This window comes from Anopheles marshallii, chromosome 3 (assembly GCF_943734725.1).
Source record: "Anopheles marshallii chromosome 3, idAnoMarsDA_429_01, whole genome shotgun sequence".
Classification (NCBI taxonomy): domain Eukaryota; kingdom Metazoa; phylum Arthropoda; class Insecta; order Diptera; family Culicidae; genus Anopheles; species Anopheles marshallii.
The window spans coordinates 35,811,762-35,824,517 of record NC_071327.1 but is presented as its reverse complement, the minus strand read 5'-3'; the positions used below and the strand labels follow the sequence as shown (position 1 = coordinate 35,824,517).

The 12,756-nt window shown below is 42.5% G+C and overlaps 5 protein-coding genes across 5 annotated transcripts; 2 read left to right on the top strand and 3 right to left on the bottom strand.

The window, feature by feature from the left end:
* Positions 1 to 306: 306 nt before the first annotated feature.
* On the bottom strand, positions 307 to 789 carry LOC128716049 (PHD finger-like domain-containing protein 5A). The gene is made up of 3 exons (XM_053810972.1): positions 738 to 789; positions 472 to 662; positions 307 to 393 (listed from the first exon to the last, which is right to left on the bottom strand). The coding sequence occupies exons 1-3, from the start codon at positions 787 to 789 to the stop codon at positions 307 to 309; spliced, it is 330 nt and encodes a 109-aa protein (XP_053666947.1).
* Positions 790 to 1,196: 407 nt separating this feature from the next.
* On the top strand, positions 1,197 to 2,525 carry LOC128715128 (tRNA (adenine(58)-N(1))-methyltransferase non-catalytic subunit TRM6). The gene has a single exon (XM_053810009.1). The coding sequence runs from the start codon at positions 1,197 to 1,199 to the stop codon at positions 2,523 to 2,525; it is 1,329 nt and encodes a 442-aa protein (XP_053665984.1).
* A 535-nt stretch (positions 2,526 to 3,060) lies between these two features.
* On the top strand, positions 3,061 to 4,423 carry LOC128714543 (tRNA pseudouridine synthase-like 1). The gene is made up of 5 exons (XM_053809418.1): positions 3,061 to 3,107; positions 3,181 to 3,309; positions 3,408 to 3,719; positions 3,811 to 4,066; positions 4,193 to 4,423. Exons 1-5 carry the CDS (start codon positions 3,061 to 3,063, stop codon positions 4,421 to 4,423), a joined length of 975 nt encoding a protein of 324 aa, XP_053665393.1.
* A 1,069-nt stretch (positions 4,424 to 5,492) lies between these two features.
* LOC128713884 (E3 ubiquitin-protein ligase rnf146) lies at positions 5,493 to 6,649 on the bottom strand. Its single transcript, XM_053808755.1, has 3 exons — positions 6,547 to 6,649; positions 6,378 to 6,472; positions 5,493 to 6,305 (listed from the first exon to the last, which is right to left on the bottom strand). Exons 1-3 carry the CDS (start codon positions 6,647 to 6,649, stop codon positions 5,493 to 5,495), a joined length of 1,011 nt encoding a protein of 336 aa, XP_053664730.1.
* Positions 6,650 to 9,308: 2,659 nt separating this feature from the next.
* On the bottom strand, positions 9,309 to 11,165 carry LOC128713711 (diphosphoinositol polyphosphate phosphohydrolase 1). The gene is made up of 3 exons (XM_053808574.1): positions 10,994 to 11,165; positions 10,745 to 10,900; positions 9,309 to 9,737 (listed from the first exon to the last, which is right to left on the bottom strand). Exons 1-3 carry the CDS (start codon positions 11,090 to 11,092, stop codon positions 9,309 to 9,311), a joined length of 684 nt encoding a protein of 227 aa, XP_053664549.1. The 5' UTR covers positions 11,093 to 11,165.
* Between the last annotated feature and the right edge of the window lie 1,591 nt (positions 11,166 to 12,756).

The following is a 12,756-nucleotide window of genomic DNA, read 5'->3' as shown; positions in this document are numbered from 1 at the left end:
AACGGAAACTAATTGCAGTGTAGATCATCTACGCTCGATAAGAAAGAACAACTTCACAGATAGTGAAAGCACTCAAACGCGATGGCTATCACATAACAAGTGGCAATGATAAGAAGCTATCGCGCAGACAGAAGACAGTCGCGCAAAGTAAAACGTGCTCCATTCGTTGCGCCTGTTGACACGGCATTTGGCACGAAAACAACGTACAGGATGGTAATGATTGTAGTAGATGTTGTTTATTTATATCTTAGTTAAGCCCGGAAAGGTTTTGTTACAGTAAGAATCTAAACAAGGTTACCCCTACGCTTATCTCTTAAAGCCGTACTTTTTCCGCTCGTAGAACAGATCTGTTTTAGAGCTGCCGAGGTTAACGATTTTGGGACATCCATCGCGCTGTGGAAAGGACAATAAACGGACGCACGTGGACGAATTAAACTGCTCATATCGATGTACAATTAGACGGCAACTTACATCCTTTTCCTGGATCGTACATTCCTTGCAGTAGTACGCATCCGATACGCCTGGCCCTCCGCATATAACGCAACGACCCTGATAGGAACCGTAGTTGCATTCGTCACAAATACGAACCAACGTACAAGGTCGCACGTACGAATCGCAAATCACACACTTTCCGTCGCACTTTTCGCATAAGCGTCCGATAGCTGCAAGGGAAAAGCGAAAGGCATCTGTTAGCATCTGTAATGAGGCTTAGAATGTTCTCCAAAAGCCGTACATACCTACACCCGGTTGTTTACGACAGAAAATTAAATCCGGATGATGTTTGGCCATTGTTAATAACTAGTTTTACCGCGTACCGTTTCAGATTATGTTTTACTATGCCGGTTGCAGCTGTATACAACAGTGTTGATCTGTTGATGCGTTTGACAATGGACAAGGAGCTTACAGTGAGGTATTGCACAAATTACCAAGATACACATTGCGTGGAAATCTGCGTTGTGTTCTCTTCGGAAACTGTCATGCAATGTTGTGACAACGAGAAAGCGGGCCGGTGTTTACAAAATACATGCGGTCGCAAATGTGCACTAGTGAAATCGTGAAAAAAGCGCACGAATTGAACATTTAATTCACATCTTTGAGGTAAAAGAGCATAAAAATATCTACTAGCTTTAACTAAAGCACATGTAACTCTAGTAGTGTTGTAAATTCTTTCAGCTATCCAGCACTTCATCCCAAAAATGACCGACAAGATCAAGGTAGGCGATTACCTGATCGTGCAGCGCCAGAAATATACAAAGCTGCAAAAATTTACCAACCTTAACACGATCGTGAATTTGGGAAAGGATCAAGTAGAACTACGGCTGGCGGAAAATCATCGGTATCTCACGACATTCCACCTAGTCCCAAAGCAGGAACGTGGGAAGCGAGTCTACACGCTCGATGCTCTTTCGACGCCTTCGGAAATAAGGAACTTGAAGGAACTTTTGATTAAAGAGAGCGGCAATGACAATCGCAACATCATTGACGATCGACAATCGCAGGCCCTGTCGACGGAGGAAATTCTGAAGCTGCGAGAAGAGTGTGAATCTTCATCGGAGGTAATCGGCAAGCTAGTGGAAAACTCGAAAAGCTTTGCGACCAAAACGGAATACTCACAGGAAAAGTATCTCAAGCGCAAGGAGAAAAAGTATTTCGAGTACATCACAATACGGCGTCCATCGGTGCGACTGCTGTCCGACATATATTGGCGTTTGGATCCGGAGAAGGTGCTTGGCGTTCGTTTCGATACGCTGTCGCAAATAATTTCATACAGTGGTGTATGCAGTGTTGGTAATTATCTGTTATATGAATCAGGCACGAATGGACTGTTGCCGGCAGCGATGTTAAACTCAATAGGAGCCGGAACCGGTGGTAAACTGGTACATATGCATCCCGGTAACGTTGCCCAAAAGCAAGCCCTACTGGCAATGGATTATCCAGCCGAACAACAAGCTCGTTGCGTATCGGTTAACATCTATTCTGTGCTGAGACATTTCTACCAAGACAAAGAAGTAAGCAATGGTGAAAAGGATGTTGAGCTAAAGGATGTGAAAGATATGCCCGTGGTTCCAGAAGATTCGCCCACTGTCGAAAGGGAAGAGGGAATAAATGGAACCAACAAACGCAAGCACGAAGAAACCGATGAAGGATTAGAGGTCACCGTAGCAAAACAGGTGAAATTAGACAAGCAAAAGCAACCATGGGAACTGGAGAATGAAGCTGCCACAAGGGTTATGGACGAAAAGTTTGATTCACTCGTTATCGTAGCGAAGGAACATCCTCAAAGTATTCTGAAAGCATTGCTGCCATTTGTCAAGTCAAGCCGTCCGGTCGTGATCTTCAGCAATTCGAGAGAAATTCTTACCGAATGTTACGTGGACATAAAGACGGAAGCATCTGTAACGTATCTACGTGTAACTTCCAACTGGATGCGCCAGTATCAAATTCTTCCGAATCGTACCCACCCGGATGTGACCATGTCTGGGAGCAGCGGCTATTTGCTCACCGGATATACTGTAGGAAACTAAGTGCGAGGCGATGTGGTTGGTTGAAAATGAAATGGAAAGAAATATTGTTTACGCGATTATATTTTATGAATAAACAATCCATATGCAATTGCATTTTGATGTGGTTCTTCGTGCGTAAAGCAATATTATTGGGATGAAATATAATTGGAAAAATAAAAGAAGGTACAATGATATCAGCCTGAAAACCCTGTATTTAGAAGACAACGAACTGTGGTATAAACTCATCACAAATAACGACATATAATATTTCCTTGCATTGCGTATTTCTGTGATTTGATTATTATGTAATGTTAACAAATGAAGTGAAAATTGAAGAGAGATTTCGAAACCTCATAAATCTTTATTATGAACAGAAAAAAATATTTAAATTATAAAATGTCATCTAGATGGTCGATGCACACCCTGTGGCCAACGATTTTTTCCTATCTCTTAATAAACGTAAACAACAAACGAAACGACCGGCATTTGATGTCGGTATTCTTCACATTTCCGCTTTCGTAATTCATGCCTTGGCAATAAGTTCGATCGGTATTCGATGAATCGTTACTTAATCAACCTATCCTACATTGGCACTCGATTTCGGTGCGTAACCATCATCGCGACAGTAGAACACACACTACATGTGCTACAACATTAATCTGACGATTTCTTACAGTGGCATTCAGCGCAAAATCGATAAAACAATCGGTCAGTTTAAGGATCCACATACCGTGCAAGGAGTAATCGAGGAAGCTTTGCTGAAACTCAGGCCTGTTAATGAACCCTTGTTGAAACTATCGAGTCGGTAAGTAGGGGAACCATGAATTGTTAAACGCTTACAATACATGGGAGGGATGAAAGTTGTACAACATTTTTTGTGACTAATCCTTCGGCACCGTGCAGCACTGATACTGGCGTGCATGCGCTGCACAATACCGTCCATGTGGATTTACAACGCCCGAATGGAAAACCGTACGACACGCATCGTATCACTACAACGCTTAATCGTGCGTTCGAGAAAGAAGCCCAATCTTTGCGCATTCTTAGCACCGTGCACGTTCCGCACACCTTTCACGCACGATTATGCGCCAAATCACGTACTTACCTGTATCGGTTGGCGGTGTTGAAGAGGAAATATGCTTGTGATTCCACCCGACAGCATCCACACTCACGTTTCATTCCGATAGAAGAACACGACCGGTGCTACTTTTTAGGGTAATAATGCTGGATTTGGTGGAGATGAAATTGGAGTGCTTGTTATCGCTTAATGATAATGTTTTCTTCGAACATTGTTTTTACGCAACAGACACTCGCAGTTCGATATCGTTACATTCGCTACGGTTGCTAAGATGTTCGAAGGGATGCATGATTTTCGAACTTTTATGGCTGTTGCTAAGGGTAATCCTCGGCAGCAGGAAGCGATGCATTCGCTAAGACGTATCGATCAGATCACGGTTGAACGAGGACAGAGTATGACGGCGGTATTTAATAGTGAACAGACTGAACAGTTTTACGACTTTTGGGACGTACGTATACGAGGACGATCGTTTCTCTATCGTCAGGTGAGATTAAAGTGGTTGTGGGAAAACTGCAATATGTATAAGATATCTTAACTTAAATTCATACACAAAAATCATTCAGTGCACATTTGTTTAATATCCCAAACTTTTGTTTATTTTTTTTTCTAGGTGCGGCGTATGGTAGGTGCTTGGGTGGCTGCAGCTGAAGGACGTATTGACGAACGCGACATTTATCGTATGCTTACCGTACCGTCTCAGAACTCCTGGTGTAGCAACGTATTTGTAGCGCCCGCCTACGCTCTGTATCTTTGTCACGTAGAGTACGATCCTAACGATATAACCTTCCCGAGTGCAGAACCAGAAAGTTATCATGACCAGCTTTCTGGAACAATTGCGTAATCGTAAAACGGAGCTGCAGCGTACTGAAACGACCGTCACTTATATGGACGGTAGTAGGAAAATCTTCCGCAATAATCTCGAAATCGATGCACCACCAAGGCTAGGGTTCATAGTAGATAACAGTCCCGATCAGATACCGGCCTGCATTGTGGCACAATTTCTCTACCTTGGCTCACAGGACTGCGTACGGCAGGAGGTGGTGGAAAAATACGGCATAACCCACGTGCTCAGCGTTGGGATTGAAACACCACCAATCGAGGAGTACGATAGCGATGGTCAACGTACGATTGAGACAATGTTTGTGGAATGTTTGGACCTTCCGGAAACAAACTTGTCGGAGGTGCTGGTAAAAACAAACAGCTTTATAGACGAATGTCGAGCGCATGGTGGGCGGGTATTGGTGCATTGCAACGCCGGAGTGTCTAGATCGACGTCGGTAGTGGCCGGTTATCTGATGCAGCGATGCGATCAATCCTTCATGCAGGCATTCGGAACGATCAAAAGCAAAAGACCCTGCGTACAACCAAATGCTGGTTTTATTAAACAACTGAAGCAATTGCAAACGTAAAACTTGTATAATCAATTTGATCAGTAGTTATCCAATCTATTTTTTTAATATAATAATGAGTGTTATTTCGAAAGGCCAAGAAACAGAGTAATTCAATTAACTTAAACTAATCTTTCCCGATGCGCCGGGAATAAAACCGTAAAATTCACACAAATTATAGAATTAAAAATATAGAAGGTATGTATAAAAACGTTGCAATATCGTAGTGACGCTTCTCTTTCATGAGAAATAATATGCTATGAATAACACAATTCCACGGTTTTATCCGTGTTTTAGCGTCTTTTTAGTAGTAGTTTGCGCGCCGACCATATCAATGATCTAATGCTAGGGTAGAGAGTAAATAGAACTATGCATATACTTTTATATCACGTTAGAATGCCTTAATGCGTACAACTTGCGTTCTTCCGTTTCTTTTTCTTGTACGCGCGAAAAAAGTTGCATTGATCAATGCTGCGTGAGGAATTTGCTGTGTCCTAGCAGTTTAGAGTGCTCAAAATGAAATTATAGCACAAGTAAGTTATCATCCCCATCATCACTTCCTTCGTCATCACTGTCTGAAGCTGAGTATTCGTGATGGTTGAGATCGATCAGCTCCTGCATTCGGGGATTTGCACGTTCATTTACACTGCTTCTTGCAGAAGTACTGCTTCCACTGGTTGGAGAAGTAACTGTAGGGGTCGAAATGCAGGGCACCTCATCTGTCTCGTTACCGAGACCGGCGGAACTTTCACTCTCAGCACCACTGCCACCATCTGGCTCCGGTTCATGTTCATTAGCTTCGATCGAATCCCCCATAGCTGGCACATTAACCATCCCAGTGGCTAATGTGGAGGCAGACGTGGAAGCACCTTCATTGAGATTCATTTCACCCATCGCGGAAGACAGCTCGTTCATGTCGTTGCTCGTGGTCGATGGCGGGTTGTTGTCACCCGTTTCAAGCCGCAACCCGGCAACGCCCTTCTTCGGTATGCTCACCAGATCCCGTTTAATGCGCCGTATGCGCGAATAATCATTCTGCCGTATCTGACACTTGTGTTCGAACGAGACGATGTACACGAATCCGGCCACCAATATTTTGCAACTCTTGTCGCCCCGCAGATAGGCTTCTTCCAGCTCCTGGCTGGTGCGTTCATCGTACTGCCACCATCCGTGACCACCCTCGTAGTACCAGCGGTACTCATTACCATCCGATACGGTTGCGGTAGCTGCACGCACTATCTCCTCCACACCGTTTACTAGTTGCGGATGATCTAGATAGGTCAGTGGAATATCACAACGGCACATAGCGCAGCGTAAATTTTTGAATGCAACGCCCTATACGGTGAGATAAAAGTATGTGTTAGACTGGAGTTTGATAGTACGTTTGCTTTCTGGTGTTAGATTAACCTTCACACATAGGAAGCAAAAAATGTGACCACAGGGTAACCGGACGGGATGGACGCACGTCTGCAGACATACGGGACACTCGAGTTTAGAATCTGCTGCGTAAAGTAAGATGTATAAAATTGCTCAGTACATTAACTCCGTTAAAAATCTTCACATAACAGTTGCTTACTTGATGATGTTGCTTCTGGTTTCTTCGACATTTCTTCTCTGTCGCCATCTTCCGACCGGGCACTGGTAGGAGTGGAATTGTTGGACTCGGTTGATTCGGCCATCTCCGAGTCCTCTTTAGAACGGTTCGTTTCCAATATAGCACACGTAATCAAATCGTTTGCTGTGGGCAGAACGCACCGAATTCGCTGAGAATATGTAAACAATAATTTTGTCTTCTGTACAGGAAGCAACGACGTACACAATGCAGCTATATGGAAAGCAAAACAACGAACAGATGGATTTGACGTTTGGTAAGAGCTGCCCGAATTCGAGTTGAACCCCGCTCGACTTAGTCGGAAAATGTCGACAATTCAAAGCAGTCGGTAAAACCGGATACTATCATCATGCAATCAAAAAGTGCAACAAAACAATTAAAAACAACAGCTTCCGTATCGTTGTTCGGCAACGTTTGGTTGTTTCTCTTTCCGTTTGTTTTTTTTTTTATATAATAAATTCAAATACATTTGATGTATTCTTACGACATTTTTTCTTACTTCTCGTCACTGCACTCCATTTGTAACACATTTTACTTCCGAAACATAGTTTTTTTTATAGAAGTTATACTGTTCCACAACACTAGTGTGTAACTGTGTCGTGGTGAGTTTTGCATTTGCAGTACTGGAGTAGGTGTTAATAACTTTGAATTCTTAAGGTTTAGTATCTAGCGCTTTCCACCCTCCTGCTTAAAACCGTAACCTGGCTTAACTGTTTTTTGCCTTTCCCACCCAAATAAAAAAAACCTTTAACAAAATTTTAGCTTCATCGTCCAGCGCTATTTTTCCGCTTTTCTTGAGCGTATGGTAGAGCTGTTTTTTTTTTTCAGATTTCTGTTTTCATGCAATTTCGGACCAGCGGTTGGACTGTGCTTATATTGATAAATTACAATAATAAAGTATCATTAGTATAAGTAGTTAAAGGTATAAATTTGCAAACCTTAACGCAACCATTACTAGCCCGAGCACTATATACTCCGGCCGCTTTGCTTTGCCGCGTTGCGTTCCGTCTGTTTAGTCGTCGTTAGTAGTAGTAGTAGTAGTAGCAAATGGTTGGTTCTTTTTAATTTCTTCTTTTCCTTACACGACACACCTTGCCAAATACTTGCCGCCACTGGTACAGTAAAAGTTTTACTTTCATTTTCCCTAAATGTTTCGTCCGTTTTCACATTCTCACTCTGTAATATAAGCCGCGTGGGTCTTTGAAATCCACCTTCCAACAATCACACGTATCCCACTCGTTATTAATGAAGCACATTGTCACGTGCAAGGTGCCCCAGAGTATTTGTATATAGATTTATATTTAATTTTCTGCCTCACATCAGTTTGTTTCTCTGTGATAGCTGTGCCTTTGCAAAGTATTTTCTCTCATCACGCGATTTGATTGAGAACTTATTAAAAACATATCTTCCTTCCAGATGGGGATGTGTGGGACGAGTTTTTTGTCAGTTTTATACTTCTCTCTACTGCTTGACAACACATTGATCTTCAGTAACATGACGTAAAGACTGTTTTTAGCTGTTTTAAACTTAAACATGGTATCTCACCCCGTGGGATTGCTGAAAGAGTGAGAGTGCGACAAGTGCTACATTATTCCTATTAGTTCAACTGTTTGTTGTAATTTTCTGTAGTACGTCTGTATCTGTTTCCGTTAGTTAGTTTCTACTTCAACGTAACTATACAGCTTGCATGCTAGCTTTTGTTTCCTATCTTTTCCTGCTTAGATAGCGCACAGTACAGTACGAGTTTGTGGGATTCAGAGGTTCGTGTCAGTGCGAATGCTAACGTCGCAATAATTGGTTTCGATTGTTTCCATCATCTACGCCACATCAAACATTTGCATGCTGAGTGATGTGTTTAGCACAAAGAAAACGATTGAATAAAACTGAAAGAGTCTTGCTATTGGCAAAGGTTTCCGAGCACAACATTGAACATAAACATTCCTTTTCGATAACAGCAAAAACGTATGTTCTCGAGGCTCTTTTTTAACGCGCTTTGTTCCTTTCGAACGATAATATAACGTTTGAACTGCATTTTCTTCGCCACTCAAACGGGTTACAGGGTCTGGTATAATTGGCCATGAATCGCGTTCTAGCAAAAAAAAAATAAAAAGGTAAGCAAAACGATAACCCCACTAGTGTTGTACGTCTCTCTCTTAATAATCTCGATTTCTTTTATCTTCACAGCTACGCTAATAGCCGTACAACACTATTACTGCACTTATTCTTATCGGTTACACTTTTTCGAAACGGTGGTGTCCAAAATCTTAAGGCGAAGCAACAATGCACAGCTGTAAAATTTGGTATGATTTTGTTTTTCTTCCTTATGTTCCAAATGGCTTTGTTTGTTCAAGGGTACGCATCTACTGATTGGTGCTTGAATCCTATTGCGCTAAGCAATGCAAGAGCTTAGCCCGCGGTTGTCTCCTCCTCGCCTGTGTTATTTTTTTCGTTTTTCGTCAGTTTTTGCTGCACAGTCATTTATATTAAGCACAGTACGAAGTGACAAAACTTTCTATAAACATGTTCCAGGGCAGATTTCCAAAAGTATTCGAGTTGTAAGATACAAAAATATGAATGGTGAAATAGATCTATTCACCAACAATATAAATGAAAACGAAACAAAACAATATACAGTCCTGTTGCTGATGAAGATCCTCTCTCTCTCTCTCCACTTCCAGTTGTGTACTAAAATATCGATTTTAAACCCAGTAATTTCATGGAGAGATTTAAGTAGTTGGAGTCGGTGGTGGCGATACCGGTTCATTCGCAGCTTCCTCAGGTGCACCATCGCCATCGTTTGTCATAGTGTTGCAGGCGGGTGGTGTCGTCGGTGTCGATTCGGTCGTATCCTTGTCGCCGACATTCTCTTCCGACGGCGTGCAATTGTTCGTTTCGGGTTCGCTCGTAAAGTCGTCATTATCATGTTCGGATATAATTGGCGGTGGGTCGGACGATGAGTATGTCCGGTGCTTCGAGTGGCGCAACTGCTGCAGGTAATGGCGCTGGGTCGGTTTGTGCAGCGCCAACTGCGAGAGGGCCTCCTCGATCGAGAACCACTGTCGCTTTCGGCCGATCGTTTTCGAATCTTCCCATTCGTCCAGCTCCTGGGTGACAACCATTACGAACACCTCGGTACGGTGCATGTGTTCGGTGTTCTGTAGTAAGGAGGACAATGTACGATTAATTTATATAGCAATTACTATTTATATATATATATATCGAGAGATTAATTTTACGCGGTTTTGATAACCGAATGGCACAAGAAATAAATTAAATTAAATTATTGTTGTATCTAATGAATCCGTTAGTAACTCTAAGAAGAGTTATTCATATGAAAAATTTCGAGATATGTTGAAAACATGAATCGGCTTTGAAATATAGTGAGAAATTCTAGAAATTTCATTTCTCACATATTCATTATTCATTGAACATTCATGAATCCCTGCAGATGCATGAATTCTGATCGACTAATGAATGTATGAATACTTAAGAATACTTGATTTTACTTTGATTTATTGCTTGTTTTTAGTGTTTGAAATAAAAAGTTCTGTTATGTGGAAATAGCTCCAAATACTGCTATCATTCGTTATATTAGCAACTATTCTTTTTTATTGGACCGCTCGCAGTTCAGCAAGGCGTGCTGCCATGGTCAGATCATCAATCCTTGTGCTGGGAACTCGGTCTAAGGCCGCTCTACTCTACCTCTAGCTGCTGCCAATCTCCGACAGGTTTAGCTTCAATTTTATCTAACTAACGAGCTCACTGTGCTCCTTCACGTCTCCTGTCACTGGCGGGTAACTGATTCGCATCTTCTAGGTAGGATTAAGTCCGACATCCTCATTCATCGTCTCATCCTTCTTAACATCGTAGCCTTGGCCACCGTCAAACGATCCGCCTTCTAGCAATTGTTTTAGTTTATATTTTTAATTCGTAGGGCTGACTTTCGTTCTCAGCCCGATTGGATCTTCGCTCATTTGGTGCACGCAATTGAATGCTAACTTGGGTTATTTCATCGGCTGAGAAATTCTTGCTTTAAAACATAATAATATCACGAACCACGATTCTTTAGCATAGAAATGAAGAGCCATTCATGCAGATTAATGAACCCGAATCAGATTCACTCAACGCTAAAACAAAATAACAGATTGTGGGAATTTGTTACCTCAAACACGCCAAGACAGCGGCCAAGCTGGCCCATCACTCCAGCCTCTTCCAGTACCTCTCGTGTTGCAGTTAATGATGCTTCCTCTTCCGGTTCAACGCCACCACCTGGAACGATCCACAACTCCGGTCGTCTTGACGATGTGACCAACAGAACCTGCGAAAGTAAATGTGGTTTGGAGAAAATAGCGCGATTTTGTTAATTCTTCATCATTTACAACAGTCACAAAATGTGATCCATTTATCATACTTCCGCCTCAGCCTCCGATCGTACGCAAATACATGCCGCGCGACGACGGTATCCGTCCTTATCGTAGATGCGTATCGAGTTTGGTTTTTCCTTCACCATCTTGCCCTGTTGTACTGTGCGAGGTAATGTGTAAAAGCAAATCAAATACGTGTCCGGGAGGATATGATAGTTGATATTCCTACGAATGAAACAAAACAGAAACTTTTTAAAGGGGTGATTCATCGTACTTAGCACAGTTCATTTCTTTCATAAATGCTCCGCAATGTTTACCAGTCGTCAAATACAAACTGACATTGAGCGACAACACATTACAAACACATAGCATGGGTGCACCAGAAGATTGGCATTCAACTTGCCATGGCGACGATCGAGTTTATGTGACGAGGAATTCGTCGCGCTGATAAGCGCATATTCTTCATGCGACACTCTCGCTTAGATTACCCATCATTATCAAAAAACGTCATATCAACACAGTGTAACAAATAACATCGCGATCTTCATCCGCTCCTGTTGGTGCACATATTGCACCAGCAGCTATATCTCACAGCGCGATCAGGCGGAAGATATAGGAGTCTGCATATAAACAAGTGGATTTATCAAACAGCCGCAAAAAAGAGCGTTTACAAATGAAGAGTTAAAACATAAAATTTAATTTATGCTTCGTTTAGAGGGAGGTCCCCCTCCCCTTCCCTTTGCAAGCGCTTACCGGATGGACTGAAGAAGAGTTTCTTCTTTACGCTCCGTCCTAAATATAGCTCCTTTTTTTGCCAAGCGCAAGAGGCCACGTAAAAAAAAATGCGAATCTCCCGTCAAGATGAACCCGGGTTTACGTGTCGTTTATTTCACCGGGTCACACACATCACTATGTGGTACATGTGGGTCCATCCTAGCACCAAATTAAGCGTGTATAGCATGTGGGCCGCACACGTCCGTTAACGCCAAACTGTGTCCATTCGCCCTCCTCCTCCAAATCCGCTCCCCTATTGGGGTTTTTTTTTACTCCTGCTGTTCGGTTGGCTAGGTTCATCAGCCGGCAGCAGCTGGTAGACCCAAACGTTGTGTGGTTTCCTAGTGCGGGATTGATAATAATCGGAAACACAAAACCAGAGTTCCGTCAAAGTGGAGGAGGCGATCGTTTACGGCTCCTCCGTTGCAGGCGTAACAGGTGTCCGCGGGTGTGCATGATACTGCCGCTTCTGTGATGAAAGAAGGAACATAGGGTTGAGCACGAGTCGCGCATCCGTCTGTTAGCGCGAAATATGTGTGTTTTTTTCGGTTTCAAACACAAACAAAAAAATCTGCCGTATTGAGTGCCGATGCCGATGCCTGTATATTGTTTCTACAGTGACAATGTTTGCGTACGGAGTACGCGCAGTGGATAGAACCATGAAGAACCATACAAGTGGGCATAATTATCTGCCAGTGCTTCCACGCGTGCGGACTTATAACCTCCATTTGGCCTGGTGTGGAAGGATTCATAAGTTACTAAAACAAAAGCATGATGATTGGCATTAAAGGTTATGGGCAGTCCGGGTTTTGACATTGTGCGACGTGTGGCGAAATTGAGCTCCATACATTAATTTAACTTATTTCTTTTGTCGTAGTGGTCACCGCTTCCAACATTCAGGGGTTGCAATTAACACAACTTAACCAACGCTTTTCGTGTCACAAACGGTTACTTTGTTTGTGTTTTTGTTAAACCTTATCTTGGAATAGAGGTTTTTTCGTTTGGTTTTATGAAATTGGTGAATGCGGATTTTTCT

What these genes read in the sequence shown, in the direction of transcription:
- LOC128716049 (XM_053810972.1), bottom strand. Translation starts at nt 789, where the DNA reads ATGGCCAAACATCATCCGGATTTAATTTTCTGTCGTAAACAACCGGGT. An exon ending in TCGTAAACAACCGGGTGTAG is followed by an intron (nt 663 to 737) that starts GTATGTACGGCT and finishes TTTCCCTTGCAG; the next exon opens with CTATCGGACGCTTATGCGAA. An exon ending in GTACGATCCAGGAAAAGGAT is followed by an intron (nt 394 to 471) that starts GTAAGTTGCCGT and finishes TCCTTTCCACAG; the next exon opens with CGCGATGGATGTCCCAAAAT.
- LOC128715128 (XM_053810009.1), top strand. Translation starts at nt 1,197, where the DNA reads ATGACCGACAAGATCAAGGTAGGCGATTACCTGATCGTGCAGCGCCAG.
- LOC128714543 (XM_053809418.1), top strand. Translation starts at nt 3,061, where the DNA reads ATGAATCGTTACTTAATCAACCTATCCTACATTGGCACTCGATTTCG. An exon ending in GACCGGTGCTACTTTTTAGG is followed by an intron (nt 3,720 to 3,810) that starts GTAATAATGCTG and finishes TTTACGCAACAG; the next exon opens with ACACTCGCAGTTCGATATCG. An exon ending in GATCGTTTCTCTATCGTCAG is followed by an intron (nt 4,067 to 4,192) that starts GTGAGATTAAAG and finishes TTTTTTTTCTAG; the next exon opens with GTGCGGCGTATGGTAGGTGC.
- LOC128713884 (XM_053808755.1), bottom strand. Translation starts at nt 6,649, where the DNA reads ATGGCCGAATCAACCGAGTCCAACAATTCCACTCCTACCAGTGCCCGG. An exon ending in ACCAGAAGCAACATCATCAA is followed by an intron (nt 6,473 to 6,546) that starts GTAAGCAACTGT and finishes TACTTTACGCAG; the next exon opens with CAGATTCTAAACTCGAGTGT. An exon ending in TTTGCTTCCTATGTGTGAAG is followed by an intron (nt 6,306 to 6,377) that starts GTTAATCTAACA and finishes CTCACCGTATAG; the next exon opens with GGCGTTGCATTCAAAAATTT.
- LOC128713711 (XM_053808574.1), bottom strand. Translation starts at nt 11,092, where the DNA reads ATGGTGAAGGAAAAACCAAACTCGATACGCATCTACGATAAGGACGGA. An exon ending in GATCGGAGGCTGAGGCGGAA is followed by an intron (nt 10,901 to 10,993) that starts GTATGATAAATG and finishes TTACTTTCGCAG; the next exon opens with GTTCTGTTGGTCACATCGTC. An exon ending in GCTGTCTTGGCGTGTTTGAG is followed by an intron (nt 9,738 to 10,744) that starts GTAACAAATTCC and finishes TCCTTACTACAG; the next exon opens with AACACCGAACACATGCACCG.